The 27,348-nt window shown below is 42.0% G+C and overlaps 3 protein-coding genes across 4 annotated transcripts in view; 1 reads left to right on the top strand and 2 right to left on the bottom strand.

Moving 5' to 3' along the window:
* The first annotated feature begins 1,503 nt into the window (after window positions 1-1,503).
* On the top strand, window positions 1,504-8,721 carry LOC140359224 (histamine N-methyltransferase-like). 2 transcript variants are annotated; one of them, XM_072444087.1, is made up of 8 exons: window positions 1,504-1,539; window positions 4,659-4,715; window positions 4,959-5,044; window positions 5,293-5,345; window positions 6,012-6,119; window positions 7,233-7,363; window positions 7,429-7,522; window positions 8,313-8,721. In XM_072444087.1, exons 3-8 carry the CDS (start codon window positions 4,968-4,970, stop codon window positions 8,672-8,674), a joined length of 825 nt encoding a protein of 274 aa, XP_072300188.1. In that variant the 5' UTR covers window positions 1,504-1,539; window positions 4,659-4,715; window positions 4,959-4,967; the 3' UTR covers window positions 8,675-8,721. The 2 variants fall into 2 exon arrangements, with proteins under 2 accessions (XP_072300188.1, XP_072300187.1); XM_072444086.1 differs by lacking the exon at window positions 4,659-4,715 and having other exon boundaries at window positions 1,513-1,539; window positions 4,902-5,044.
* Window positions 8,722-9,490: 769 nt separating this feature from the next.
* LOC140359225 (uncharacterized) lies at window positions 9,491-12,608 on the bottom strand. The gene is made up of 2 exons (XM_072444088.1): window positions 10,832-12,608; window positions 9,491-10,238 (listed from the first exon to the last, which is right to left on the bottom strand). The coding sequence occupies exons 1-2, from the start codon at window positions 12,602-12,604 to the stop codon at window positions 9,495-9,497; spliced, it is 2,517 nt and encodes an 838-aa protein (XP_072300189.1). The 5' UTR covers window positions 12,605-12,608; the 3' UTR covers window positions 9,491-9,494.
* Window positions 12,609-20,595: 7,987 nt separating this feature from the next.
* Window positions 20,596-27,348, bottom strand: part of fhip1b (FHF complex subunit HOOK interacting protein 1B) — a 35,950-nt gene continuing 29,197 nt past the window's right edge. The window contains exon 13 of the mRNA XM_072445275.1: window positions 20,596-27,178. Within this exon, the coding sequence (XP_072301376.1) occupies window positions 26,871-27,178 (308 nt within the window). The 3' untranslated portion in view covers window positions 20,596-26,870. The remainder of the gene's footprint in view (window positions 27,179-27,348) is intronic.

A 27,348-nucleotide genomic window follows, 5' to 3' on the forward strand; every position in this document is an offset into this window, starting at 1 on the left:
ACTTTTTCTAAAGGAGGAAATAAATAATGGCCTTTTGTTCATTCACACTGCGTATCTTTCCTTGTGCCGTCGCCATGGAGCTTGTATTGTGTTGCCTGGAATGTTCCACAGTATTGCATGACGCTTCTGTCCCCAAGGAGACAGGTTACAGGTCAGATCTGTGACGAGGCGACACATAAAACATCATACACATTATTTGCATCAAACCTAGGCCCTTGTAGAGACCAGACTGATCTGCTTTGGTCTGAAGAGGCAGAATGCTGCTGCTGATGATAATAATGTGAGATGTTTCACACCTGGATGTCTCACCACACGTGAACAGAAGTGCAGGGTTGGAAGCATCACTGCTCTTTTATATCTACTTTTGACTCATTATTGTTTATTCCCTCTAAAGTACCGTATTTTCTGGACTATAAATCACACCTTTTTTCATAGTTTTGGTCGGGGTGCGACTAATACTCCAGAGCGACTTATATGTGATAATATTGTTTATTTTGACACTGGCGACCACAAGAGGGCGCTCTAGGCTCTCAGCGACGCAGAAGAAGAATCTGCACTTCCTCTTCCTCTGGAGTTTGTGGAGTTGTTTAGAAGTGACACAGAGGAAGAAGAATTCAATGGATTTAGTGATTTGGGGTAAAACTGATGCTTTGGTAAACTTGTTAGCATGTTCTTTATGCTATAGTTATCTGAATAACTGTTCATATGTTACGTTAACATACCAGACACTTACCACAGTTCTGTCTGTGCCTCATGTAGCTGAAGGTGTTAGCGTTAGCATACATCATGAAGCTGAAGGTGTTAGCGTTAGCATACGTCATGTAGCTGAAGGTGTTAGCGTTAGCATACGTCATGTAGCTGATGGTGTTAGCGTTAGCATACGTCATGTAGCTGAAGGTTTTAGCGTTAGCATACGTCATGTAGCTGAAGGTGTTAGCGTTAGCATACGTCATGAAGCTGAAGGTGTTAGCGTTAGCATACGTCATGTAGCTGAAGGTGTTAGCGTTAGCATACGGACACCTATTCACCATGTTCTTTAATCTGTTCTTACTTGGATTTTATCAAATACATTTCCACAAAAAATGCGACTTATTTATATATTTTTCTTCTCTTATGCATTTTTTTGGCCGGTGCGACTTATACTCCGGAAAATACGGTATTATCTTTATGATGAACGTCTATATCTGGAAATTTGTTTGGTAAATAGTCAGGAAGATTATTCTAGATGCCCTGAACATTGTTTGAGCAGTTTTAAAAAGTCAGGACAAATTTTAAATCACATTTGCAAAAAAGCTGTTAGTGTGATGATTGTAATTAGCTAAAAGTATAATGGACTCATTCAGACGCAGACACTGGTGGGGGCGGAGTCAGGACAGTGTGAACCCGTGAACCACAAACCTGTCGGCCAATGACCTGTGCTCAGCCAATATTTGTTCATGTCAGGAGGTTTAAGCCCCGCCCCTTCATTGCCTTGATAAAGTCAGACGTCGCTCAGTCTTTCTTCTTCTTCTGTGTAAATCTGACTGTGGTGAACCAGAGGTAACAACCTGATCTTAGCATTTGATTCCTCCTGCTCAGACTGACAGCTGCTCTGCTCAGACTAGCAGCGCTCTGCTCAGACTGACAGCGCTCTGCTCAGACTGACAGCTGCTCTGCTCAGACTGACAGCTGCTCTGCTCAGACTAACAGCGCTCTGCTCAGACTAACAGCTGCTCTGCTCAGACTGACAGCTGCTCTGCTCAGACTGACAGCGCTCTGCTCAGACTGACAGCGCTCTGCTCAGACTGACAGCGCTCTGCTCAGACTGACAGCGCTCTGCTCAGACTAACAGCGCTCTGCTCAGACTGACAGCTGCTCTGCTCAGACTAACAGCTGCTGCTCTCGTGCCTGTTTCTGTGTCGTCCTGTGCCTCTCTCCGGTCTCCGGTTTCTACTCGCTCTGCGCTGGTGCGTCTGCTGCTTGGCGGGTGGTGCTGCTCCCCCTGCCTGTCCCTTCACCGTCCCCCTGCCTGTCCCTTCACCGTGCCCCTGCCTGTCCCGTCACCGTCCCCCTGCCTGTCCCAACACCCCCTGCCTGTCCCTTCACCGTGCCCCTGCCGGTCCCTTCACCGTGCCCCTGCCTGTCCCGTCACCGTCCCCCTGCCTGTCCCTTTACCGTGCCCCTGCCTGTCCCTTCACCCCCTGCCTGTCCCTTCACCGTGCCCCTGCCTGTCCCGTCACCGTCCCCCTGCCTGTCCCTTCACCGTGCCCCTGCCTGTCCCAACACCCCCTGCCTGTCCCTTCAACCCCTGCCTGTCCCTTCAACCCCTGCCTGTCCCGTCACCCCCTGCCTGTCCCTTCACTGTGCCTACACTGTAAAAGGGATTTGGATAACTTGAACTTGGAACGGACTTTGTCGTGTGTGTGTGTGTGTGTGTATCACTTATGATCACAGCATGACTCATGATCACAGCATCACTCATGATCACAGCATGACTTATGATCACAGCATGACTTATGATCACAGCATCACTTATGATCACAGCATCACTCATGATCACAGCATGACTTATGATCACAGCATCACTCATGATCACAACATCACTTATGATCACAACATCACTTATGATCACAGCATCACAGCATGACTTATGATCACAGCATGACTTATGATCACAGCATCACTTATGATCACAGCATCACTCATGATCACAGCATGACTTATGATCACAGCATCACTCATGATCACAACATCACTTATGATCACAACATCACTTATGATCACAGCATCACCGCATGACTTATGATCACAGCATCACTCATGATCACAGCATGACTTATGATCACAGCATCACTCATGATCACAGCATGACTTATGATCACAGCATCACTCATGATCACAACATCACTTATGATCACAACATCACTTATGATCACAGCATCACTCATGATCACAACATCACTTATGATCACAGCATCACTCATGATCACAACATCACTTATGATCACAGCATCACTCATGATCACAGCATGACTTATGATCACAGCATCACTCATGATCACAACATCACTCATGATCACAACATCACTTATGATCACAACATCACTCATGATCACAACATCACTTATGATCACAGCATCACTCATGATCACAACATCACTTATGATCACAGCATCACTTATGATCACAGCATCACTCATGATCACAACATCACTCATGATCACAACATCACTTATGATCACAGCATCACTCATGATCACAACATCACTTATGATCACAGCATCACTTATGATCACAGCATCCCTCATGATCACAACATCCCTCATGATCACAGCATCACTTATGATCACAATATTACTTATGATCACAGCATCCCTCATGATCACAGCATCACTCATGACTTATGATCACAGCATCCCTCATGATCACAGCATCACTCATGACTTATGATCACAGCATGACTTATGATCACAACATCACTTATGATCACAACATCCCTCATGATCACAGCATCACTTATGATCACAGCATCACTCATGATCACAGCATGACTTATGATCACAACATCACTTATGATCACAGCATCACTTATGATCACAGCATCACTCATGATCACAACATCCCTCATGATCACAGCATCACTTATGATCACAGCATCACTTATGATCACAGCATCACTCATGATCACAGCATGACTTATGATCACAACATCCCTCATGATCACAGCATCACTTATGATCACAGCATCACTCATGATCACAGCATGACTTATGATCACAACATCCCTCATGATCACAGCATCACTTATGATCACAGCATCACTCATGATCACAGCATGACTTATGATCACAACATCACTTATGATCACAGCATCACTTATGATCACAGCATCACTCATGATCACAACATCCCTCATGATCACAGCATCACTTATGATCACAGCATCACTTATGATCACAGCATGACTTATGATCACAGCATGACTTATGATCACAACATCCCTCATGATCACAGCATCACTTATGATCACAGCATCACTTATGATCACAGCATCACTTATGATCACAGCATCACTCATGATCACAGCATGACTTATGATCACAACATCACTTATGATCACAGCATCACTTATGATCACAGCATCACTCATGATCACAACATCCCTCATGATCACAGCATCACTTATGATCACAGCATCACTTATGATCACAGCATCACTCATGATCACAGCATGACTTATGATCACAACATCCCTCATGATCACAGCATCACTTATGATCACAGCATCACTCATGATCACAGCATGACTTATGATCACAACATCACTTATGATCACAGCATCACTTATGATCACAGCATCACTCATGATCACAACATCCCTCATGATCACAGCATCACTTATGATCACAGCATCACTTATGATCACAGCATCACTCATGATCACAGCATGACTTATGATCACAACATCCCTCATGATCACAGCATCACTTATGATCACAGCATCACTCATGATCACAGCATCACTCATGATCACAGCATGACTTATGATCACAACATCCCTCATGATCACAGCATCACTTATGATCACAGCATCACTCATGATCACAGCATCACTTATGATCACAGCATCACTCATGATCACAGCATCACTCATGATCACAGCAGAGTTTCCTCTGCAGGCGGCGTTCCCTTGAACATGAAAAGCTCGGAGTAGAGCCGTTACTCCTGACATCCTGGTAACTATCCTCTTCTTCCTCCTCCTCTTCCTCCTCTTCCCTCTTCCCTCTTCCCTCTTCCCTCTTCCCTCTTCCCTCCTCCCTCTTCCCTCCTCCCTCCTCCCTCCTCCCCCCTCCCCCCCTCCTCCCCCCTCCCCCCCTCCTCCTCCTCCTCCTCCTCCTCCTCCTCCTCCTCCTCCTCCTCAGTGCAACATGGATTTTCCACTCAAGCTCACACTTTTTGATGATGGATTATTCAAAAAGTCTCTCCAGATGTATCTGAATCGCTGCGATGAAGATCTGCTCATGAGCAACTTCATTGAAAACACACTTTGTGACATCCTGAAGAAGTAAGAGCTTCACTCACTTACACCACTTTAAAATAGAACGTTCTTAGCAAATTAAAAATAAATAAATCTAACCCTGCAGTGAATTTCATTTTCATTTAAAAGTACAATTTCCTACATGTGTTTAAATGTGTCTGTGACGCAGAGGAAACTGTTGTTGTGATTTTGGGCGTTACAAAAATAAATTGAATTGTTTAAACAAATGACATTTGTCTCTCAGATCAAATGTGATATAAACATTCTTCTCTCAGCATCGGCAACGGAAAGTCACAAATAACCATCATTGGAGTTGGAAGTGGAGAAGGTAAGCACTTGGAAGACTTTTATTTTGAAAGGGATATATTTTACTATTATTTGTTTATTTGGTCGGGATACGTATAGTACACGCTGTAAACATGATTGAAAACAGAATAAACAGAATCTGTGCTCTTTGTTTATCCTTTAAAAAAATAGAAATGTTTTTATAAAAATGTAATAAATGCTGAGCCTGTAGCAAACTTATCTGAGAACAAGGTATTTAGAGAAATAGGTCAAATAAAAGGAGTAAACGACTCTTTTGAGGACAGAGTTTGTCCACATCTGTGTTAGGGACAAAATGACATAATAAATGTATTTGTGGTTGGATCTAATATTTGTTACAATCAATCTGCAGATTGAGAATGACTCTTGAGTCGAAACTTACTACAACTGACTCTTTTCCTCCAGTGGAACCCTGCTGGACCAATGAGGAATTACACAGACTTTTGTAATTATAGCACAATTAACCAAGGCAGTGATTCTCAATCTTTGGTACGAGGACTGTATGTAGTGCATTTAAAGTCAGTATTTAGGGGTGTAGGTCTAGTACTTTATACCAAGTTTAGCCCTACTTTATAAACCTTCAGAGGTGGAGAGGTCGTTAGATGGATGGACCTCTTTAGATTGGGGTGATAGTGAGAACCACTGAACTTCAGGCTGCATCATGTTGTAGGAAACCACGACCTGGAGATGATCTCCCAACTCTCCCTGAAGCACCCGCGGGTGCTGCTGGATTACAAGGTGGTGGAGCCCAGCGGCCAGCAGCTCCAACACTTTAGAGGTACAAACTTATAACAAGTACAACAAGTACAACAAGTACAACAAGTACTGTATAACAAGTATAACAAATACAACAAGTACAACAAGTACAACAAGTACAACAAGTACAACAAGTACAACAAGTATAACAAGTATAACAAATATAACAAGTATAAGAAGTACTGTACAACAAGTATAACAAGTATAACAAATACAACAAGTACAACAAGTACAACAAGTACAACAAGTATAACAAGTATAACAAGTACTGTACAACAAGTATAACAAGTATAACAAATATAACAAATATAACAAATATAACAAGTATAACAAATATAACAAGTATAAGAAGTACTGTACAACAAGTATAACAAGTATAACAAATATAAGAAGTATAACAAGTATAACAAATATAACAAGTATAACAAGTATAACAAATATAACAAATATAACAAGTATAACAAGTACTGTATAACAAGTATTACAAATATAACAAGTATAACAAGTATAACAAGTACTGTATAACAAGTACTGTATAACAAGTATAACAAATATAACAAGTATAACAAGTATAACAAATATAACAAGTATAACAAATATAACAAGTATAACAAATATAACAAGTATAACAAGTATAACAAATATAACAAGTATAACAAATATAACAAGTATAACAAGTATAACAAATATAACAAGTATAACAAATATAACAAGTATAAGAAGTACTGTACAACAAGTATAACAAGTATAACAAGTATAACAAATAAAACAAGTATAACAAGTACTGTATAACAAGTACTGTATAACAAGTATAACAAGTATAACAAATATAACAAGTATAACAAGTATAACAAGTATAACAAATATAACAAGTATAACAAGTACTGTATAACAAGTACTGTATAACAAGTATAACAAGTATAACAAATATAACAAGTATAACAAGTATAACAAATATAACAAGTATAACAAGTATAACAAGTACTGCTGGAGAATCATCATAGTCTTAGATTTCTACCATTGTTGACATTTCTCTATGACGACGTCATCGTTGTAGAATATGTCCTTCTCCAACATAATCAGTGTCTTTGAGCTGAGAACAGAAAACAAGCTCGTCTTTTTGTCTGTGATGCAGAGACGGTCGCTCGGACGTCGAACTTAGAACATGTAAAGTTCACCTGGAACCAGATGTCGACCTCTGAGTTTGAGGAGCAGTGGAGACGGACAAATGTCCCCGAGAAGGCCGACTTCATCCACATGGTCCAAGTATGTGTCTCTTCATCTCAGTCGGCCTCATCTGTCCCCACATCACTCACATCTCTGCTCCACAGATGATGTACTTTGTTGAGGATCCTGCAGCCGTCATTGGATTCTTTCATGGCCTCCTCAACAAGAACGGCAAACTCCTGATCGTCCAAGCATCGAGTAAGATGAGCCCTCTTCCTCACACAACTCACTCCCCCATTTCCCCTCAGAACTCACTCCCCCATTTCCCCTCAGAACTCACTCCCCCATTTCCCCTCAGAACTCACTCCCCCATTTCCCCTCAGAACTCACTCCCCCATTTCCCCTCAGAACTCACTCCCCCATTTCCCCTCAGAACTCACTCCCCCATTTCCCCTCAGAACTCACTCCCCCATTTCCCCTCAGAACTCACTCCATTTCCTCACACAACTCACTCCCCCATTTCCCCTCAGAACTCACTCCCCCATTTCCCCTCAGAACTCACTCCCCCATTTCCTCACACAACTCACTCCCCCATTTCCCCTCAGAACTCACTCCTCCATTTCTTCTGCAGGAAATGGGTGAGGAAGTCCCGCCCACAGAGATGGAGACGGTTACGGGACTATTTATCATTATTCTGGGACTTTTAAAATAAAGTCAGAGCAGCACATTTATCTTCCAATAAAGGTGGTTAGACACATGTTTAATAGTTTTAATGTCACATTTAACAAAAATGCATCTTGAAAAATATTGTACAGCAAAGTTCATTAGACCAGTTAAAGTGGGCGGTCTTTACAGGAACACAACACAACGAAGTGAAAAGTGAAAGTAGATAAACACTCAGTTCAGTTCCACACATAAAGGCAACAGAAGATATTTGAAGTAGAAGGACCTGGACCTGCTCTTATTCTGACACGTTTATTCTTGCATTTCAACAGCTTAAAGTGCTTGAATCTGAAAAGTCTGATTGATTTGTGTGTTTGCATTTCAGGTGAAAATATTGTAATCAGGGCTATGAAAGCAGTCCACGGTCAGCTGAGCCAAATAGAAGGTTTTTCGTTCCTGAGCGCTGCCGACATCAAGCGTGTGCTGGACGTGGGCGGAGTCACGTACCAGAGCTACGAGCTGCAGACCGACATCGACGTCACAGAGTGTTTCAGTGAAGGAGATGAGAACGGAGAGCTCCTGCTGGACTTCCTCACTTCTGTGCAGGATTTCAGTAAAAAGGCGTCGCCTGAACTCAGAGCGGAGGTGCTGCGGCTGCTGCGGGACCCCCAGAGAAGTGTGGAGAGAGAGGGCCGAGTCCTGGTCAACAGTTCTGCTGAGGCTCTGGTCGTGGATGCATCACATTAAGCTTCAAATCTTCCTTTTCACTCAGTTTTGTGTTTTTCTCTCCAATAAAGACACAGATCCTAAATAACTAACTTGACTCTCTTTGTAAGACTAAACATGGAGCGGCCTCCTGCTGGTGCCAGAGTCAGGACTAAACATGGACCGGCCTCCTGCTGGTGCCAGAGTCAGGACTAAACATGGACCGGCCTCCTGCTGGTGCCAGAGTCAGGACTAAACATGGACCGGCCTCCTGCTGGTGCCAGAGTCAAGACTAAACATGGACCGGCCTCCTGCTGGTGCCAGAGTCAGGACTAAACATGGACCGGCCTCCTGCTGGTGCCAGAGTCAGGACTAAACATGGACCGGCCTCCTGCTGGTGCCAGAGTCAGGACTAAACATGGACCGGCCTCCTGCTGGTGCCAGAGTCAGGACTAAACATGGACCGGCCTCCTGCTGGTGCCAGAGTCAGGACTAAACATGGACCGGCCTCCTGCTGGTGCCAGAGTCAGGACTAAACATGGACCGGCCAAAATCCCTCTATTCAGAATATAATCCAGGATTGTAGTTTCAATGTTTTACCACCAGAGGGCGTGTCATCTGAACTCTGGCTTCAGGTGCCAAAGGTGTTTGTCCAAAGCACGAATCTCAAGTCTAGAATGACCCTGTTGTGAACATTAGAATGTCTTACACTTTTAGAACCAGCATTAACCAGGAATAAAAGACTAAACCAGATCTAAACCAGGACGAAACGCCTGGGATAAACAAAAGTGAAAGGAGCCAATCCCTAGTGAATAAGGTTGAACATTTCCACGCTCTAAACCCCAACACCGTCCAACTCTTTTCAGTCTCGATTATCCTTGTACCGAAATATCTTAACACAGTGATGCATGCTATCAGAAACAGCCAGATGCCCTTCCGGTAGTATCGTCAGACCTCTGGGACTGCTGAGCCCCTCTGTTATAACGGGCCGCCCCACTCCGCTGCTGGGATACGCCACAATCCGATGACTTTGTTCCGCCCAATCCGCCACTAGCACGTCCCCGTCCCGGTCTATGCAAAGGCCCCACGGAGAAAGCAGCACGGGGCCCATTCCGGCGCACACGCCCAAAACCCGTATGGTGTTCCAGTCCGGGGCCAAGATTTTGACGCACGGCACTCGGCCCGTTTCGCTCCCCCTTTCGGAGACGGCGACCAAACCGGAGATCAGACACGCCGCCACCAGGTACGGCCGGTGAAACCCCGTCACCACCGTCCTCTCGAAGCGACACGCCGTTTTGGCCTCCAGTTTCAGCGCTATGAGGGTCCCCTTGCGAACGTCCGCCACCAAGAACTCGTCGGATCGCGTGACGGTGACGCCGCGGGGGGCCTCCAGCTGGTCTCGGGCGGAGTTCTGGCCGGCGCCCCCGTAGGTCTGGAGCAGGCGTCCGTGGCGGCTGTAGACGAGGAGGGCGCGCTCGGCGGCGCAGCTCAGAGCGACGAGGCCTTTGGAGTTCACCGCGATGTCAAAGTAGTTTCGGCATCGACGCGACGCCGGCGGGGAGGAGGAGCCTATCTGCTGCAGGACGTTGCCGCGGGCGTCCGTCACCTGGATACGGGGAAAAGTACACAAGAACAAGGTCGTTAGATGGACGGAGCTGATACAACACTCTTTATGCCCATAGTCACAGACGAAAGGTTTGCAACGGCTTCTTTTCATATGGTTCTGCCTGGAATGTTCCACAGTATGGCAATGTGTCTATGGCAACAAGGGGATGCCAACAAGCCAAGTCAGATCTGTGAAAAGGTGACCCCACTACATGGTTTTTAAGGTAGTTAATACCTGTAGTATTTGAAAAAAATGCAAGATAGATATGTTTACTGCGATACTGTGGCGCATCTCAGGCAAAGCACGACATTGACATTTTTATCAAGTTTAATTTCATTTTATTTGGTCTTTTATTTGGGAATGTAGTAGTATGATTCACTACTACAACACCATTCTCATACATATAATATAAATATACAGTACATGGCCACTTGTATTTGATAAAAAAAAAACTATGGGTGGATGACATTACTTTAAACATCATCTTTTTTTTACATTTATACATAAATTCCTCCTTTACACCGGAAAATGTTTTTCCGTCCGGCGCATTAGTGGGCATGGGTGTGGTCTTCGGGGTCTCCAGGTGGTCTTACCTGAATGCGTGAGTTCCCACAGTCCACTACAAACAGCTGTCCTTGAGGCGTTGCGTGGATCCCACTCGGTAACGTCATATCAGACCTGCCAGAGCCCTGCTTCCCAAACTGCCGCACCAGACGCACTCCAGTCCGTTCAAATCCTCCAAAACCCTCCCCTTCGTCCTCCTCCATCTCCCTCAGCGCCGGTTGTCCTTTCTCCCGCCTCCCGCCGCCATCGGACGAACCATCAATCACCGACATGGACAGAGACCTCGAAACTAGCGGCTGCGGACTCGGACTTTTCCTCTGTTGAGAACCGCACAAGCTCCTTTGCCCGAATTCTGCAAATCTCCCACTCCTGGTCGCGCTCGGACCAATCGTGGCGTTTCCCGACATCGGACCGTAACCTCCGCCGCTCGACTTCCACTCGTTCTCTCGCTCGTCCAGTTTGCAAATCGGTTGCGTTTTTCGAGACAGATCCACTGCCGATTGCGACAGGCGCCGGTTGTAGTTCAAAGAGGACTTGCTGAGCTCGCTAGCTGAACTCACAATAAAAGTGTAGCTCGAATCTAAGCTGTCGGTTGGGGAGAGCGCCCGGCCGGAATCGCAGAGTGTGGCTAACGAGTGTTCGTCCGAGGACTGGCTGAGGCACGAGTGCGGTCTACCGCGGGAAGTTAAGTCCAAACAGCTCTGGCTAAACAGCGGCTCCCTCGGACTAATCCTCGGCGATGCTAACGCGCTATTGTATTTCACAAGTCTGCTATCTGGACTTAGCTTGCCGCCGTTGCTATCTTGGCAATCGAAACTGCGACTTTGCGCTAGCTCGGTGCGCTCCGGGGACACGGAAGCTTTTCTCCGATTCCTTGGCGAGAACCGGGCGCCGTTCGGTCGAGGAGTCTTCGGTTTAGCGTTAGCGTTAGCATCGGCATCGAGGTTCTGGAGCAGCTTGGGCACCGCGAGGAAGACGTCATCCCCAGATTCAAGCTCTTCGTCCTGGGCGGACTCGACTTCCGACTGCTCGTACTTCCAGGGTGGCGTAGGCGTTGGTTGAGTTTCCGTCGTGATGCTGATTTTTTTGGCTACTCGTCCCGTGCTCGAGCTCCGCCCTTGTCCCTTCACCTCTTCGGTCGTCGCTTGATGCGCAAAATTGTCATTGTTTTGAATCTCTTGTGAATGTATCGCACACATTTGCCCCTTCGGACCGCACCCGCCGACGCGCAAGCACAGATTTTGTTCTTGCACGCGAATATCTCCGAAACTGACGGCGTTGGGTAGCGAGCTCGGTTTGAAGTTCACTTTTTTGATGGAAACCGATATCTCCCACGGTTGCAGAAATTCCGAAACCTCTTTGAGCAACACGTTCTGGTTGACGCCGCCTTGTCCGCCATCTTGTATTTGCTTTTGAAGTTTCGCTAGCTTGCTTAGCCGCTCTTCAAGCAGACTCTGGCTGACTCTGATCGCGGCGAGATTTTCGTGCTGCACTTGTTCGAAGTGTCGCTGGGCGTCTCGGTGGTCTTGCTCCACTCGCTCCACCAGGCGGCGCTCTTCTCGCCGCGCTCCCAAAATGGCCCGCTCGACCCCGCGCTTCACCGAGTCGATTTCGGCCTTGTAGCGGTCGTGCTGCTGGCGTAGCTCGGTCTCGGCTTGGGCCAGGTCGCAGCGCGCTTGAGTGGCCCAGCAGGGGGCAGGCGAGCTGGGCGGGGGGTTCTGGGAGGAGCGCCGGGTCTGTGGAGGGTCCGGGGACGATGGGCTCAGAGGTGGGACAGGAGAGGGGCTGCTAAGTCCAAACATGACGATAGCGATGTGGTGATATTAATCTGAGAAATCTGTTGAGAAAGAGAAAAGTTTATATTATGTGCAATTGACAATAACTTTAAACCCAAAAGTGGGACATTTTTGTAAAGCTCTGAAACGGTTCATAAATGTGGTTTCAAACGGGTCTTTACAGAAAATCAGTCAGAGAGATTTTTAGTGCAAATGTGGTATTTTTGTCTAACTGCTTCAGTAAATTTTCTCCAATTTTCTCCATATTTTACTTTTAGTGTACATTAGATTTTTTGTTGGATTTTTTTAATGGAATTTTAGGAAGTTTTGCAAAAATAGTTCTGGTTTAGTCCTGGTTTAGTCCTGGTTTAGTCCTGGTTTAGTCCTGGTTTAGTCCTGGTTCATTTCTGGTTCAGTTCTACTTCGCTTCTGGCCTCATACGCGCGCTCAAAGCGTCGAGAGCGTACGAAAACGCAGGAATCGCGCCGCGGAAAACGCAGGACGCACTCGACGCACGTTTACTAAGACTTTGAATGTAAACTGGACGCTTTGGACGCCGCGGTGTGAAGGCCCCTTAAGAACTCGACTGCGGTTGATCTCCTGCGGCAGACGGAACCGAGACACTAAAGGACAGCGCCGCCATTGAACTCCCGCTCAGCTCGCCCGCGGTTCTGCTTCTCCGATGGATCGCTACGGCGACAGAGCGAGCGGTCGGTGGTTTCAGACATCCATTCAAGCGCTTTACAAAACCCTCGCGACGCCAAGACAACACGTACGCCCAAAAACTGCATCTTCCGTGGGCACGAATAACAATGGGGAAAGTTTGGAGCTCGCATCTGAACCGGCCGCATTAGCATTTCAAATAGCTGTCAGCGGGAGCGGCAGCAGGAGCCGCAGAGGCTGCAGAGTGGGCGGCGAGCGCTGTCGATAAAATAATAGACTTCTACGCCGCTGGAAAAAAAAAAGAGTCCCAATTTACAATTTTGTTCATGACTTAAGATTCATGGAGCACAAAATGTACTGTTGTTATTTAATATGTTCAACGCGCCAAACTTTATCATGTTGGGCCTTTTTTATATTGATTTACCGTATTTTCCGGACTATAAATCGCACATTTTTTCATAGTTTTGGCCGGGGTGCGACTTATACTTATATTTATACTTATATACTTATACTCCGGAGCGACTTATATGTGATATTATTTGTTATTTTCACAGTTGCAACAGCATTTCATACTCCAGTGATACTTATATATGTTTTTTTCTTCTCTATTATGCATTTTTTGGCTGGTGCGACTTATACTCCAGAAAATACGGTACTCAAGTTTATAGTTTGTATTACATGAAACGGTTAAGATTGAATTGAACATTTATTCAGTCCTGCCTTAAAAGTAGTTCAGGTTCATTATTATTTCACCGTATAATATCACCGTGTCCTTGGGCAAGACACTCCTGCCGACTGCGGAAGCTCGGCCTCCGCCCCGGGGCAGCTGCGGCTCCATCGGAATGAATAATGCAGCCCTTAAAAAGCGTCTGCAACGGCGAGAATCGTGTGTGTTTGTGGGCGTGGCCAGAAGTGTTCAAAAGCAGCAGAGTTATGAATATGAACAGAATCTGCTCGTGGCGATGAGTTATTGAACTGCAGTAAAACGCGTACGGACGAGTAAAAAATGACTTTGCATTTACTTTTCTTTGGGAGTTTGATGGAAATGGACCTGGAGTGGCACCGTCGCCGCCCGGGATCTGCACCGTGCGAAGTGGAGTTTCTCGTATTTCTGCTGAATTATGGATGCACCTCCTGCTCGCCGCGGGATCCGTTTCACGCACGAGACTCTGAGTTCAAAACCGCAGCGGTCGATGAGGAAACGGTGGATTCGGGCGGCGAGCGGAGGAAATCCACCAGAACTGTGCTCGAACACGCCAAACGCAGCTCGATTTGAGAGTAAAACCACGATGTGTTATTTTCAATCTAGATACAAATACTAAACATACTAAATAACCGTTATTACTAGGCTTATTTAACAAAACTTGTATATATACTATTTCTTATTACGTTGTAAAATCTGTAAATTAGAGAGAATGCAGCAAGATAAGTTAAAACATTAGCTGTCCTTAAAAATTTTCAGGCTAAATTACTTTTTTGCTTACTTTATTTTAGATTTCTTGTCTTAAATTGCTGCTTAGAATACGTGTTTTTAGCCTAGACGAGTATTCCGACGAGTATCCAGAGACGAGTATCCAGACGAGTATTCAGACGAGTATCCAGACGAGTATCCAGACGAGTATCCAGACGAGTATCCAGAGACGAGTATCCAGACGAGTATTCAGACGAGTATCCAGACGAGTATTCAAACGAGCATTCAGAGACGAATATCCAGACGAGCATTCAGACGAGTATTCCGACGAGTATCCAGAGACGAGTATCCAGATGAGTATCCAGACGAGTATTCAGACGAGTATTCAGACGAGCATTCAGACGAGTATTCAGACGAGTATTCAGACGAGTATCCAGACGAGCATTCAGACGAGTATTCAGACGAGTATCCAGAGACGAGTATCCAGACGAGTATTCAGACGAGTATTCAGACGAGTATCCAGACGAGTATTCAGACGAGTATTCAGAGACGAGTATCCAGAGACGAGTATCCAGAGACGAGCATTCAGACGAGTATCCAGAGACGAGTATCCAGAGACGAGTATCCAGAGACGAGTATCCAGAGACGAGCATTCAGACGAGTATTTAGTGACAAGTATCCAGACGAATATTCAGACGAGTATTTAGTGACAAGTATCCAGACGAATATTCAGACGAGTATTCAGACGAGTATCCAGAGACGAGTATCCAGACGAGTATTCAGACGAGTATTCAGACGAGGATTCAGACGAGTATTCAGACGAGTATCCAGACGAGTATCCAGACGAGTATCCAGACGAGCATTCAGACGAGCATTCAGACGAGTATCCAGACGAGTATTCAGACGAGCATTCAGACGAGTATCCAGACGAGTATACAGAGACGAGTATCCAGAGACGAGTATCCAGACGAGTATCCAGACGAGTATCCAGACGAGTATTCAGACGAGTATCCAGACGAGTATTCAGACGAGTATTCAGACGAGCATTCAGACGAGCATCCAGACGAGTATCCAGAGACGAGTATCCAGACGAGTATCCAGACGAGTATCCAGACGAGTATTCAGACGAGTATCCAGACGAGTATCCAGACGAGTATCCAGACGAGTATCCAGACGAGCATCCAGACGAGCATCCAGACGAGCATCCAGACGAGCATCCAGACGAGTATCCAGACGAGTATCCAGACGAGCATTCAGACGAGCATTCAGACGAGCATTCAGACCAGCATTCAGACGAGCATCCAGACGAGTATCCAGACGAGTATTCAGACGAGTATTCAGACGAGTATCCAGACGAGTATCCAGACGAGTATCCAGACGAGCATCCAGACGAGCATTCAGACGAGTATTCAGACGAGCATTCAGACGAGTATCCAGAGACGAGTATCCAGAGACGAGTATCCAGAGACGAGTATCCAGAGACGAGTATCCAGACGAGTATCCAGACGAGTATCCAGACGAGTATCCAGACGAGCATCCAGACGAGTATTCAGACGAGTATCCAGACGAGTATTCAGACGAGTATTCAGACGAGCATTCAGACGAGTATCCAGACGAGTATCCAGAGACGAGTATCCAGACGAGTATCCAGACGAGTATTCAGACGAGTATCCAGACGAGTATCCAGACGAGTATCCAGACGAGTTTTCAGACGAGCATTCAGACGAGTATTCAGACGAGTATTCAGACGAGCATTCAGACGAGTATTCAGACGTGTATTCAGACGAGTATTCAGACGAGTATTCAGACGAGCATTCAGACGAGTATTCAGACGAGTATCCAGACGAGTATCCAGACGAGTATCCAGAGACGAGTATCCAGACGAGTATCCAGACGAGTATTCAGACGAGTATCCAGACGAGTATCCAGACGAGTATCCAGACGAGTATCCAGACGAGTATTCAGACGAGTATTCAGACGAGCATTCAGACGAGCATTCAGACGAGTATTCAGACGAGTATCCAGACGAGTATCCAGACGAGTATTCAGACGAGCATTCAGACGAGTATCCAGACGAGTATCCAGAGACGAGTATCCAGACGAGTATCCAGAGACGAGTATCCAGACGAGTATCCAGACGAGTATCCAGACGAGTATCCAGACGAGTATCCAGACGAGTATTCAGACGAGTATTCAGACGAGCATTCAGACGAGTATCCAGACGAGTATCCAGACGAGTATTCAGACGAGTATCCAGACGAGTATCCAGACGAGCATTCAGATGAGCATTCAGACGAGTATTCAGACGAGTATTCAGACGAGTATTCAGACGAGTATTCAGACGAGTATTCAGACGAGCATTCAGACGAGCATTCAGACGAGTATCCAGACGAGTATCCAGAGACGAGTATCCAGACGAGTATCCAGACGAGTATCCAGAGACGAGTATCCAGACGAGTATTCAGACGAGTATTCAGACGAGTATTCAGACGAGTATTCAGACGAGCATTCAGACGAGTATTCAGACGAGTATCCAGACGAGTATTCAGACGAGTATCCAGACGAGTATCCAGACGAGTATCCAGTATTTAGTTGAGGTTTCATCATCAGACAAATGTAAAATGAATCCAAAAAGTACAGATATATCACCTTGTACTAGGACTAGGATATATCACTTTATACTAGGACTAGGATATATCACTTTATACTAGGACTAGGATATATCACTTTATACTAGGACTAGGATATATCACTTTATACTAGGACGGCCTTTAATCAGTCGGTCTCGTCTTAGTCGGCCAGAATTTGTACAAGTTTAGACTTTATTTTATTTAGATTATAAGTTATATATAATATATATATTATATTATATATAATAATGAGTGAACATTAATGCAGTGAGTTAACTGAAGATTTGAGAGTGAATTGTGAGTTTATTCTGCTAATATTTACTGTACTGTTCTTCTGTACTTTACTTAGTCGATTTTTAAAAATTTGTAATACTTTTACTCGAGTGACAAAAAAACATGAATAAACGGACTTTCTTAAAAATACATAAAATAGATAAATACAACTTGAATCTACTCAAGCTGGGCCTGTTTGATACTGTTTACAATTCAAAAACAGCTAAAAACATCGGTATCAAACGGACTTAGAACAATTTATTCACAGTTTAGTTTGTTTTTTAAATGTTTCTTTCATGAACAGTTTAGTTGATAATTGGTTTTAAATGTTTATCTCATGCACAGTTTGCACTCTGAGCCCTCTAAATCTAATAAAACACACAGAGTTAGTAAGATGCTCTCACCTGGCGCTGGGGCAGAGTCCATGTCTGACCCTTTCTCTCCTCTGAGCCGCTCTTCAGATCATACTCGCCTCTGATTGGTCGCTGCTAAGACTACCCGGCCTGAACCCTGCTCTCTGATTGGCTGCTTCTTCGGTCCGTGCGAAGAAACGGGGAAAAAACAGATCCGGTTTCTCCATTTGGCTAAATTCAAATAAAGGACATTTGTACTCAGTCAACAACACGCAATTAAGGTTATTCTGGCACTAAAGAAATAATAATGATAATAATAATTTCTATTTATTCAACTGCAATTACTGTGAGACTGATGTTTTATACATTTACTAGCGTAACTTTTGGAGGAAATTCACTTACTAAGTTTAACATTTAAATTAAGTTAAATCAAGACTTCCACCCAAAAGTCATTTTCAATCTAAGGAGCTGGTCCTTAAAACTGCACATTTCACTCAGACGTATTAAAGCACTTCAGGATACAACATTTAATAAAAACAAACTTGAAATTTAGACATTGAACTGATGTCTATGATAATTATTGGAGAAGGGGAAAAGAGAATGTATTTAGTTCAAACGTCTGAACATTTAACTGTACTGAATACTTACAATACTTTCACATCGAGTTGCATTTTATTATACAGTGAAAAACACAACATGGGATTAAAACCGCTTTTTATTTTCTTTATTTGTGCAGAATTTATTTAAAAGAAGTGAAAAATTGCACATTTTCTCACTATAAGAGCTGCGTTTTGTATTTTCCCCTTTCAATTAAAGCCTGAATTCCATAATAAAATAACTACAATGTTTAGCACAGATTTCAGAAAAGTTACTGTATTATAAACACCACCAAAAGAAAGAGAAACTGTGCCAGAATACAAAAGTACTACGCTGAATGTGTACTTTCATGCACATATTCAGTCACTTCCAAACACTGATAATTAAAGTTCACAGACAATTTAAAAAATCAGGTTGAATTGTATTTATTTGACAAGTTTGTCTTGTTGTTTAACCTAATTTCACTCAACTATTATTTGATGTTGAAAAATTGGCTGCTGTATCTGGGCCTCAGAACTTCTGCCACAGACAATAGATGGATACTTTTATACCGGAACGTTCTTCTGGCAGCAGGAAACGGCCGCAAAAACGGATGGAACAGACAACGAAAAGAACAATAAAAAGAACTGGGCCGACATTGCAATCGACATTGTGAAAATTGTGAAAATTACATTCGGGCAAAATTTTAAAACGGAAAAATGTCATAAACTTATAAAACAAAATGGGACAATTACGCCGGCGCAAATGTTTTATACGACGTTTAACCGTTTGTGTGGCTGGTTTATGTTCTGCACTGGAAAAAATGACCAATATAATAAGACAATGCGGTAAAAAGAGTTTGAAATAAGTAGTATTTATCTTGCTTTAAGTATATTTAAATAAGATTGGCAAAGGAACATTCATTAAATATCTGGTTTGACTTGAAACGACACTCGGAATTAATTTGGAAATGGACATTTTATTTATTTTTAGTTTTGATTTATTTATGATCAGTTGATTTACACTCTCTGGGTCATTTTGTGTTTATTTGTTTATAAAAAAGGAAAATGTGTAAAAATATATATATAATTTTCTATTGACAAATCTTGTTTTAAGAAATTCAAAATAAACTTAAATTAAGATTAATACTACTAAATTGAATCACTTTTCTTTTTTTATTTGTCAATTTAAGATCACAAGATTTTCCAGAAATTTAAAAAAAGACTGATGGACATTAATAAAAATACATTTATTCAAATAAATAAATAAAATATTTTTATTTAATTTATTTAGTGTCTTTCTTCCCCTCCTGTGAGAAAAACAAAGTTGAACATCGTGACTCCTTTTTCCGCCGTGTAATGGAGTCGCACACGTGTGAGTCACGGTTCACCGGCCGTAATCTGAAGCTGCTGGAAACTTGCTCCATTTTGTGACTCGATTAAACTTTCATGTGTTGAGCTTCTGGGTTTGTGCCACACTCTTTGTTTACTGTAGCCATGACAACGGGACATTAAACATCAAGGGTTTATTTCATTTCAGGCGTTTTCACGCTGATAAATCACTTGGAAAAGAAAAAACATGCATCCTTACCGTGAGCGAGGTCGCCTCTCCGCAGAGCTGACCCCGTAACTCGGCGTCGTCCGATCGTCATGCGGATGCAAAGGTTTTAAGGGCGTGCGACGTTTTTAAAAAAAAAAAGTTTTCATGGTTTTTACATTATTTAGTGGAATAAAATCTGTTATAAATATAAATAATAAATTTGTTTTACACAAATCGAGTGTCGGTTTGAGATGGAAAAGTTGAAAAATGTATGTCGAACATGACTGGAAGTAGAACAAAAACATGTCACAGTGTGGGACGCCATCCAAGTGTCCTTTGTGTGTCCTTTGTGTGTACTTTGTGTGTACTTTGTGTGTACTTTGTGTGTACTTTGTGTGTACTTTGTGAGCCCGGTCCAGTTGTGAGCCCGTCCTGAGCCTGGTTCGGTCCTGGTTTAGTCCTAGTTTAGTCCTGGTTTAGTCCTGGTTTAGTCCTGGTTTAGTCCTGGTTTAGTCCTGGTTTAGTCCTGGTTTAGTCCTGGTTTAGTTCAGTTTGGAATAATCACTCACGGTGTTTTAGCCTGGCAAAGATTTTATAAATTACTAAAAACATTCCCTTTGTAGTGTTTGTACAGAAAGTCTTTTAGCGCTGGAGCATTTTCTCTTTTTCCTGTTGATCCAAAACATATAAAAATATTTCTAACACATTCAAGGTTACATTTTTGATTCATTTTGTTGGTTTTGTTTCATACATTTGTTCCTCAGATTGAAGATCACATATTTTGTACAGTAGCTACAGAAAATGTCAGACGATCGTTCAACTTCACAATGAAAAAGGATGAGACACTGTTAAAGTAAAACGGGTCAAAGGAAACATTTTGGGTGAAATTGGCTGTTTTACTTTTTAAAAAATGCAAGCAAAAAGTAAAATTGTTCAGTTACAATTTGTTCAGTTATGTTTTTCAAGTCAATTTCATATACAAAAAAGTCAAATTTCTTCCTCCAAAGTTTGAATTTGACCTCAAACCGCACGTTTTCACGGACAGAGGATTTGACTCATCGCACAGCCCAATAACCCAGAGTTAGACACAATAAGTCATGATTAAGACGTCCTGGTCTAAATCTGAATTTTTAACCATGAAAAAAAGTGACTTTTATTTTCAGTCACTAAATTTTGCAGTGTAGATTTTCTTTTCTTTTTTTAAACTTTAATTCAAATCACAGAAAATGTTACACTAGCTTGAGACTGTTGAATTTGAGCCCGTAAAATCTTTGCAGTAAATAAAATCAGAAAAGGTTTAATTCATATTTAAAAAGTAATTTTTCATGTTTTTTTTTAAATGAAAAAAATAAATACTAAAATATTGCAACATTTTTCCACATTTTGCTGACTGAAATAGAAAAAAATACTATTATTTTTATTGAATTTTTTTCAGTTTAATATAATCCAAGTAAGAAATGAACAGGTGTTAAAAAATTCAGATCTGATTAAATGTTCCACACCTTCACCTTTATCGGCAGGAATAATATTACAGAATTATTTATTTCAATTTATTTTAGCAGATATTTTCCACAAACCCGTTGGTCTAACACGGTCTTATCCTTTTACGATGGTGGACAGAGCACATTTGCATAGATCACATGAACAACGAAAAACAATTTGTGATGATCAGAACAAAAACCGTATCAATTCAACTTGGCACTCAAAAAATACACGACAAAAATCAATATTTTCAACAAAATTCGACCCAAAATACTGAAATCAAAATTGTGCAGTGAAAGATCAACAGACAGTAGAAGATATGAGACACCATTCAGTTAAGAGTTGAAATCATGTGGAAAACTAAACATTTTAACAAAAATTATATTGTTTTTTTGAGAATCCAATATTTTCAATCTGGAACATTCCGGGTAGAGCGGTAACATCTCCATGGATACGAGAAGGGGTGTGTTCTAGAGCAGAAAATGTACGCAGTGCGCCTTTAAGGGCCAAACGTTTGTAACTGGATTAAAACGTGAGCTAAATTTTTATATTTTATGGTAGAAAAGTGGTTCATATTTGTATAATTTATTCAGCAGAAATTGTTATTCCAAAAATGACACCAAATTGTAGAATTTTAAAGATATTTTTTTTGATTGTCATGAAAATTGTATTGATTCACAAGTTAATTAGAAGTTTTAATTACAATTTTGATAAACAGTTATTATTTAAACATGAAAATCACATTTTTCTTTCATTTTATTATATATATTTTTTTACTTTTCTGTTTAAAGTTGTAATAAATTTGGAGATTGAATTTTTTGAGATAAAAACGGCAAGATTAATTACCTTTATTTGTTACAACTTTGAACACATTTTTTTTAATCTGAACAAATTTTAATGAATTATTTTTAATCTTAACTTTTTAAATGTTATGCATCTGTGACAGCCTTGGATATCAAATCAATCTTAAAAAATCTTGAATTTTATGTCAAAATTTCCCCGGTGGGATACAAAATGTTTATGGCTCGTGATTTAAATACTGTTTTGATATAAATGTTGGCTTATTAAGGATTTTTATTCAATTTGGTCAAGCCAGTACACTCCAAAATCCAAAGTGTTGACTTGAAATAAACTGTATAAAATCTCAATTCAATTCAGTTTATTTGTGCAAAATCCCAAAATAAATGCAATTTCATTGATGAAATATCACATACCGTAATTTCCGGACTATAAGTCACACCTTTTATCAAAGTTTTGGGCGGGGTGCGACTTATACTTATATTTATACTTTTACTTATACTTCAGTGCGACTTATATATGTTTTTTCTTCTCTATTATGCATTTTTTGGCTGGTACGACTTATAGTCCGGAAAATACGGTAATTTTTTTCAAAGTCAGTATTTAAACTTTGCTTCCATTTAAGTTGAAGTTAATAGATTTTCTTACATTCAAATCAACATAAAAAATGGGAAAAAAGAAGAATAAAATTGTGTTTTTGAGTGTACAATCTCGTAAAGTGATATGTAATTTTGTTAGTTTTTTACACAAAACTACTTGAATTGATTACAACAAAAACATGGCAAGTTATTCTCATTATTATATTATATTTGGCTTATTTATGGCCCACAAAAATCTTGAAAAATCTTGATAATTCCACTTTTGCAAATAAAACGTTCACATTCTTTACAAAACATGCAGAATTCTTACGGGACTAAACGACCTGTGAAGAGAATGAGTGTTGGAAAGAGATGTAGAAAAGTGGTAGAAAAACGTGAGTGAAACATGGAGGATTTAGAAAACGTTAAAAGCGGATCGTTATTTTCTAAACGACGTCAAAATGGCAGAAGGTGACGGGATGTGCAAAGTGCGACGCAAAAAGCGGTCAGTTACAATCGAGCTACGTTTTCTCAGAGGCGTTTTGAGGAAAGACGCTGAATAATGCAAACGAACACTGGCGTCGATTCAAAACGTTCAGGGAAAAAAAAACGTTCGGACCTTGCATTAAAAAGACGCTGCGTTTTTTACAGATTTCTACCGACTTTTATGAGGTGAAAAAACGGAACCAGATCATTTTAAACTGTTTGCGGCGATTCAGAGCATCTCAAACGTTCATAATTATGCGCTTTTCAAAGCTTTCGGAAGTCTTTTTGTCACTATGCTAACAACAACTAGCATGCTAACGATTAGCATGCTAACATTTTAAACTGTTTTCGGCGGTTCAGAGCATCTCAAATGTTCATAATTATGCGCTTTTCACAGCTTTCGGAAGTCTTTTTGTCACTATGCTAACAACAACTAGCATGCTAACGCTAACGACTAGCATGCTAACATTTTATACTGTTTGCGGCTGTTCAGAGCATCCCAAAACGTTCATAATTATACGCGTTTCACAGTTTTCGAAAGTCTTTTAGTCGCTACGCTAACAACAACTAGCATGCTAACGCGCGCTTCTTGGTTTCACTGAGGACAAAAACAACAAAATACTATCTAAACTTTCAACGCAGACAGCACACGTTCGTCAAATTTTGAGCCCAAGAGCTGTTTTTACGACATATCTTCGTCCAACAAAGTATTTTATCGATCGCAAACCTGGGAGGAGCCGTAAAAAGCATTGCTCCGATTGGCTGGGCGCTTTTGTGCGAATACGGGGGTTAGTGAGACGAGTACGGGGCGTAAACCTTGTTATGTTGATTTTTCAAAGTCGTGATGGGAATAATCGGGACTAAATGGGGAATTGACGCTACTAGCATAAATAAACGTGTTGTCGTGTCTCGCCCAGCAGGGCGGATGAGGGAGATGTTTTAGGCGTCCAGGGCAACAATGTTTAAGGGTTGTTCTAAGTGCCTCTGTCACAAGGCGCTGTGTTTGTGACGTGATTTTAATACATCTTTGAATTACTAGTGTACAAATTGTGCTCAAAAGACTGAAAAACTCAATTATCAGTCACATCTGAACACAGTTTGGTGACGGTTTGTAGATTTGTGTGTAGTTCAACATGGTTTATGGGGCCTCATCGGTGGAGAGGACATAAACCGTATTAACTGTGGCATTATATTATGTTGAAAAAAACCCAAACATGTTTAAATGTTCAAATAAGTAAGAAATAGCTCTGAAAATTGCGCAAACTTCCGAGCTAAAATATTTTCTGGAATTGTCTGACAAGTCTCCACCCCTCGCAAAATTCGGAACGATCGATTTAAATTGTGCAACGCCGTAGTAAATGAGTTCGAGTTTGGCCCGGTTAACCGAAACGACAAGCTAAAGATGGATTTATTTCTGAAAAAATCTAGAATTTGCCACAATTTGCCACATTTATAAAGCGACAAAACGGACAAAGTGTCACTACGCAGGACGGGCTTTCAATGCAAGGTCTGAAGACGCTCTCATACTTGGTTTCAAATGAAATAAAGAAGCTTATTATCGCTAGCGACGACAGAAAAAAAAACCATTAGTGTTTTTTACAAATTGGCAGCAAAGAGATTTCCCTTTCCCCTCCATAACGAGACACATTTTAAATCAAACGTGGGTAAAATGCCTTTGGAAGACGAGTCCGTTTCTGTCCGATCCCTTTACAACGGTTTAAATGATGAGCGTGATACGTCGAGAAAAGGGTGCAAAAAGTTCATTTCCAGACAAATCCCCTTTTTAAACTTCAAAATAAAAGCAAACGATGAACATAAATGAATGGCAGCAGTTTTGTTTCCCTTTGTGCGCTTCTTCTTTTTTTAACAGAGATGAGGTTTTAATGCTTTTAATGATGATTTGCGGTGGCGGCTACATGTGCACGGGTTTGCATTCTTTCACTGCATTTCAAATAATTAACCCACTATTACATCATCTGCAACAGAGAGCTCAGAATTACTGTCAATTTACTCAATTACCGTGACAAAAATGTAACGTTTTAAGGGTTTGTTGGAGGCTAATCGGCTCAAACTATTAATCATTTCTAAAAACGTGACAAACTGAAGTTGCGTTGGGCCAAATCTGTGCCGTGATATTTATTGCTCGCTTTTGATAACATTATTCAAGACAATATTTTGACAGTACATCAGCAACGTGCTAAAATGTGTCTGTAAACGTCCTGATTTAGGTTAAAGCGTCGCACAAAACGCACAATTAATCATAAAACGCACAATTCGGGCTGAAACTAACTATTATTTCAGCAGTCGACACGTCAAAAACAATGATTTTTTTATACTTTGACTTTTTAAATACATTATCAACCAAATAAAGGTTGAAAAACGGTGACTTAAGACGTCTAGATGGAGAATATTTATGAATAATGTGTAATATAGCTCAAAGTGTCTTCTTTTTTTGAACGTTTGGACTTGATAACGTCACGGTCTTTGTGTAAAAGGTGTTTTCGTGTGTGTTTCAGAGTGAAGATAATATTAATACGACGAATCATGTTCTAGTCGACGTGTCACGATTGTGTTTAGAGATTACACTAGATTTTTCTGTAGATTTAATTTATAGTCTTATCCATGTCATTTTGAATAGTTTTAATCATGGATAACATGTCAATACTGTCATTTTGTAACTACATTTGCGATAATATCAGGGCTTTTTCTCCATTTATTTGATTTACAGTATTTTTTCATAGTTTTGGCCGGGGTGCGACTTATACTTATATTTATACTTATATACTTATACTCCAGAGCGACTTATATGTGATATTATTTGTTATTTTCACACTTACAACCGCATTTCATACTCCAGTGCGACTTATATATGTTTTTTCTTCTCTATTATGCATTTAAGGCTGGTGTGACTTGGAAAATACAGTATCTCGTGTAATTATGACTTATGCAGGAGCCAATCAGCCTCCGTCGTTCCTTTGATTTATGAGAAAACTTCATCTAATACTACATTTAGAATCTCGATGCACTTTTCTACTCCCCGCCTTTCTTCCAGGAGATGTTATTTCCACAGCATATGTCATCAAACATCTCCACGGTGACGAGCAGATGGACAAAACCTAACGGAAAGTATCGTTCTAGAACCCAAACGTGCAGAAACGTAATCAAATCCATGAACACGCAGCCGACCACATTTAATTTCCTGCTTGATTTGTTATTTTTATTTGGTCTGTGTATTTTGGATGAAGGATAAATGTTGATTCTTCCCTCTAAAAAAACTGAACCTTAGCACCGGTTTGTGCACTTGTGTGTCTCCTCTGTGGCTTTCTTCACTATTACACATATCATGGTTTGTACAGTGATACTCTCATTATAATACATCATATTCACAATGACATTAAACCCTGGAGGACGTTTTCCAGTTCGTTCGCAAACTACTAATGTACAAAACCTACCCAGAAGTCCTTGCTTCGTCAGTGCGTGGCGCGATTTTGCGGGCGAGCCTCCCTACTCCTCGGGGTGCGGATTGTGGGCGAAGGGCAGCGCGACGGCGTGCTCTTGAGCCAGCGCCGCCAGCTCCTTCAGGAACTCGCAGAAGATCACGGCCGAGTAGACGGCGTTCTTCACCCGGAGCGCCTCGGCCTGCTTCTCCAGCCCGCCCGCCGCCCCCGCCCCGCCCCTGAAGAGGGCGCTGTGCAGGGACTGGCCGCCGTCGCGCACGTGGGCCAGGGCGATCTGGGCGGCGTGGCGGGCGCGCGTCGGGCTGTTGGTGTGGCGGAGGATGAGGTCGCCCAGAGAGGGTTTGCGGCTCTTCACTAGAAACAGAGGGAGCGTTTACGAGCGAGGCACTTTGCAACAAAATGCACTTCCTTGAACTTACGCTCGCTATGAAGTAGACCGTCTATTGCTTAATAATGCTCAATAATGCTCAATAATGCTCAATAAGGCTCAATAAGGCTCAATAAGGCTCAATAAGGCTCAATAA

The sequence above is a fragment of the Eucyclogobius newberryi genome, unplaced genomic scaffold, assembly GCF_026437365.1.
Source record: "Eucyclogobius newberryi isolate DKJ021-1_F unplaced genomic scaffold, fEucNew1.0.hap1 SCAF_14, whole genome shotgun sequence".
NCBI classification, from domain to species: Eukaryota; Metazoa; Chordata; class Actinopteri; order Gobiiformes; family Gobiidae; genus Eucyclogobius; species Eucyclogobius newberryi.

Coding starts and splice junctions, on each gene's coding strand:
- LOC140359224 (XM_072444086.1), top strand. CDS start 4,908: ATGGATTTTCCACTCAAGCTCACACTTTTTGATGATGGATTATTCAAA. Junction 5,045..5,292: donor CTTTGTGACATCCTGAAGAA/GTAAGAGCTTCA, acceptor TTCTTCTCTCAG/CATCGGCAACGGAAAGTCAC. Junction 7,523..8,312: donor CCTGATCGTCCAAGCATCGA/GTAAGATGAGCC, acceptor TTTGCATTTCAG/GTGAAAATATTGTAATCAGG.
- LOC140359225 (XM_072444088.1), bottom strand. CDS start 12,604: ATGTTTGGACTTAGCAGCCCCTCTCCTGTCCCACCTCTGAGCCCATCG. Junction 10,239..10,831: donor GTGGGAACTCACGCATTCAG/GTAAGACCACCT, acceptor CCCCGTATCCAG/GTGACGGACGCCCGCGGCAA.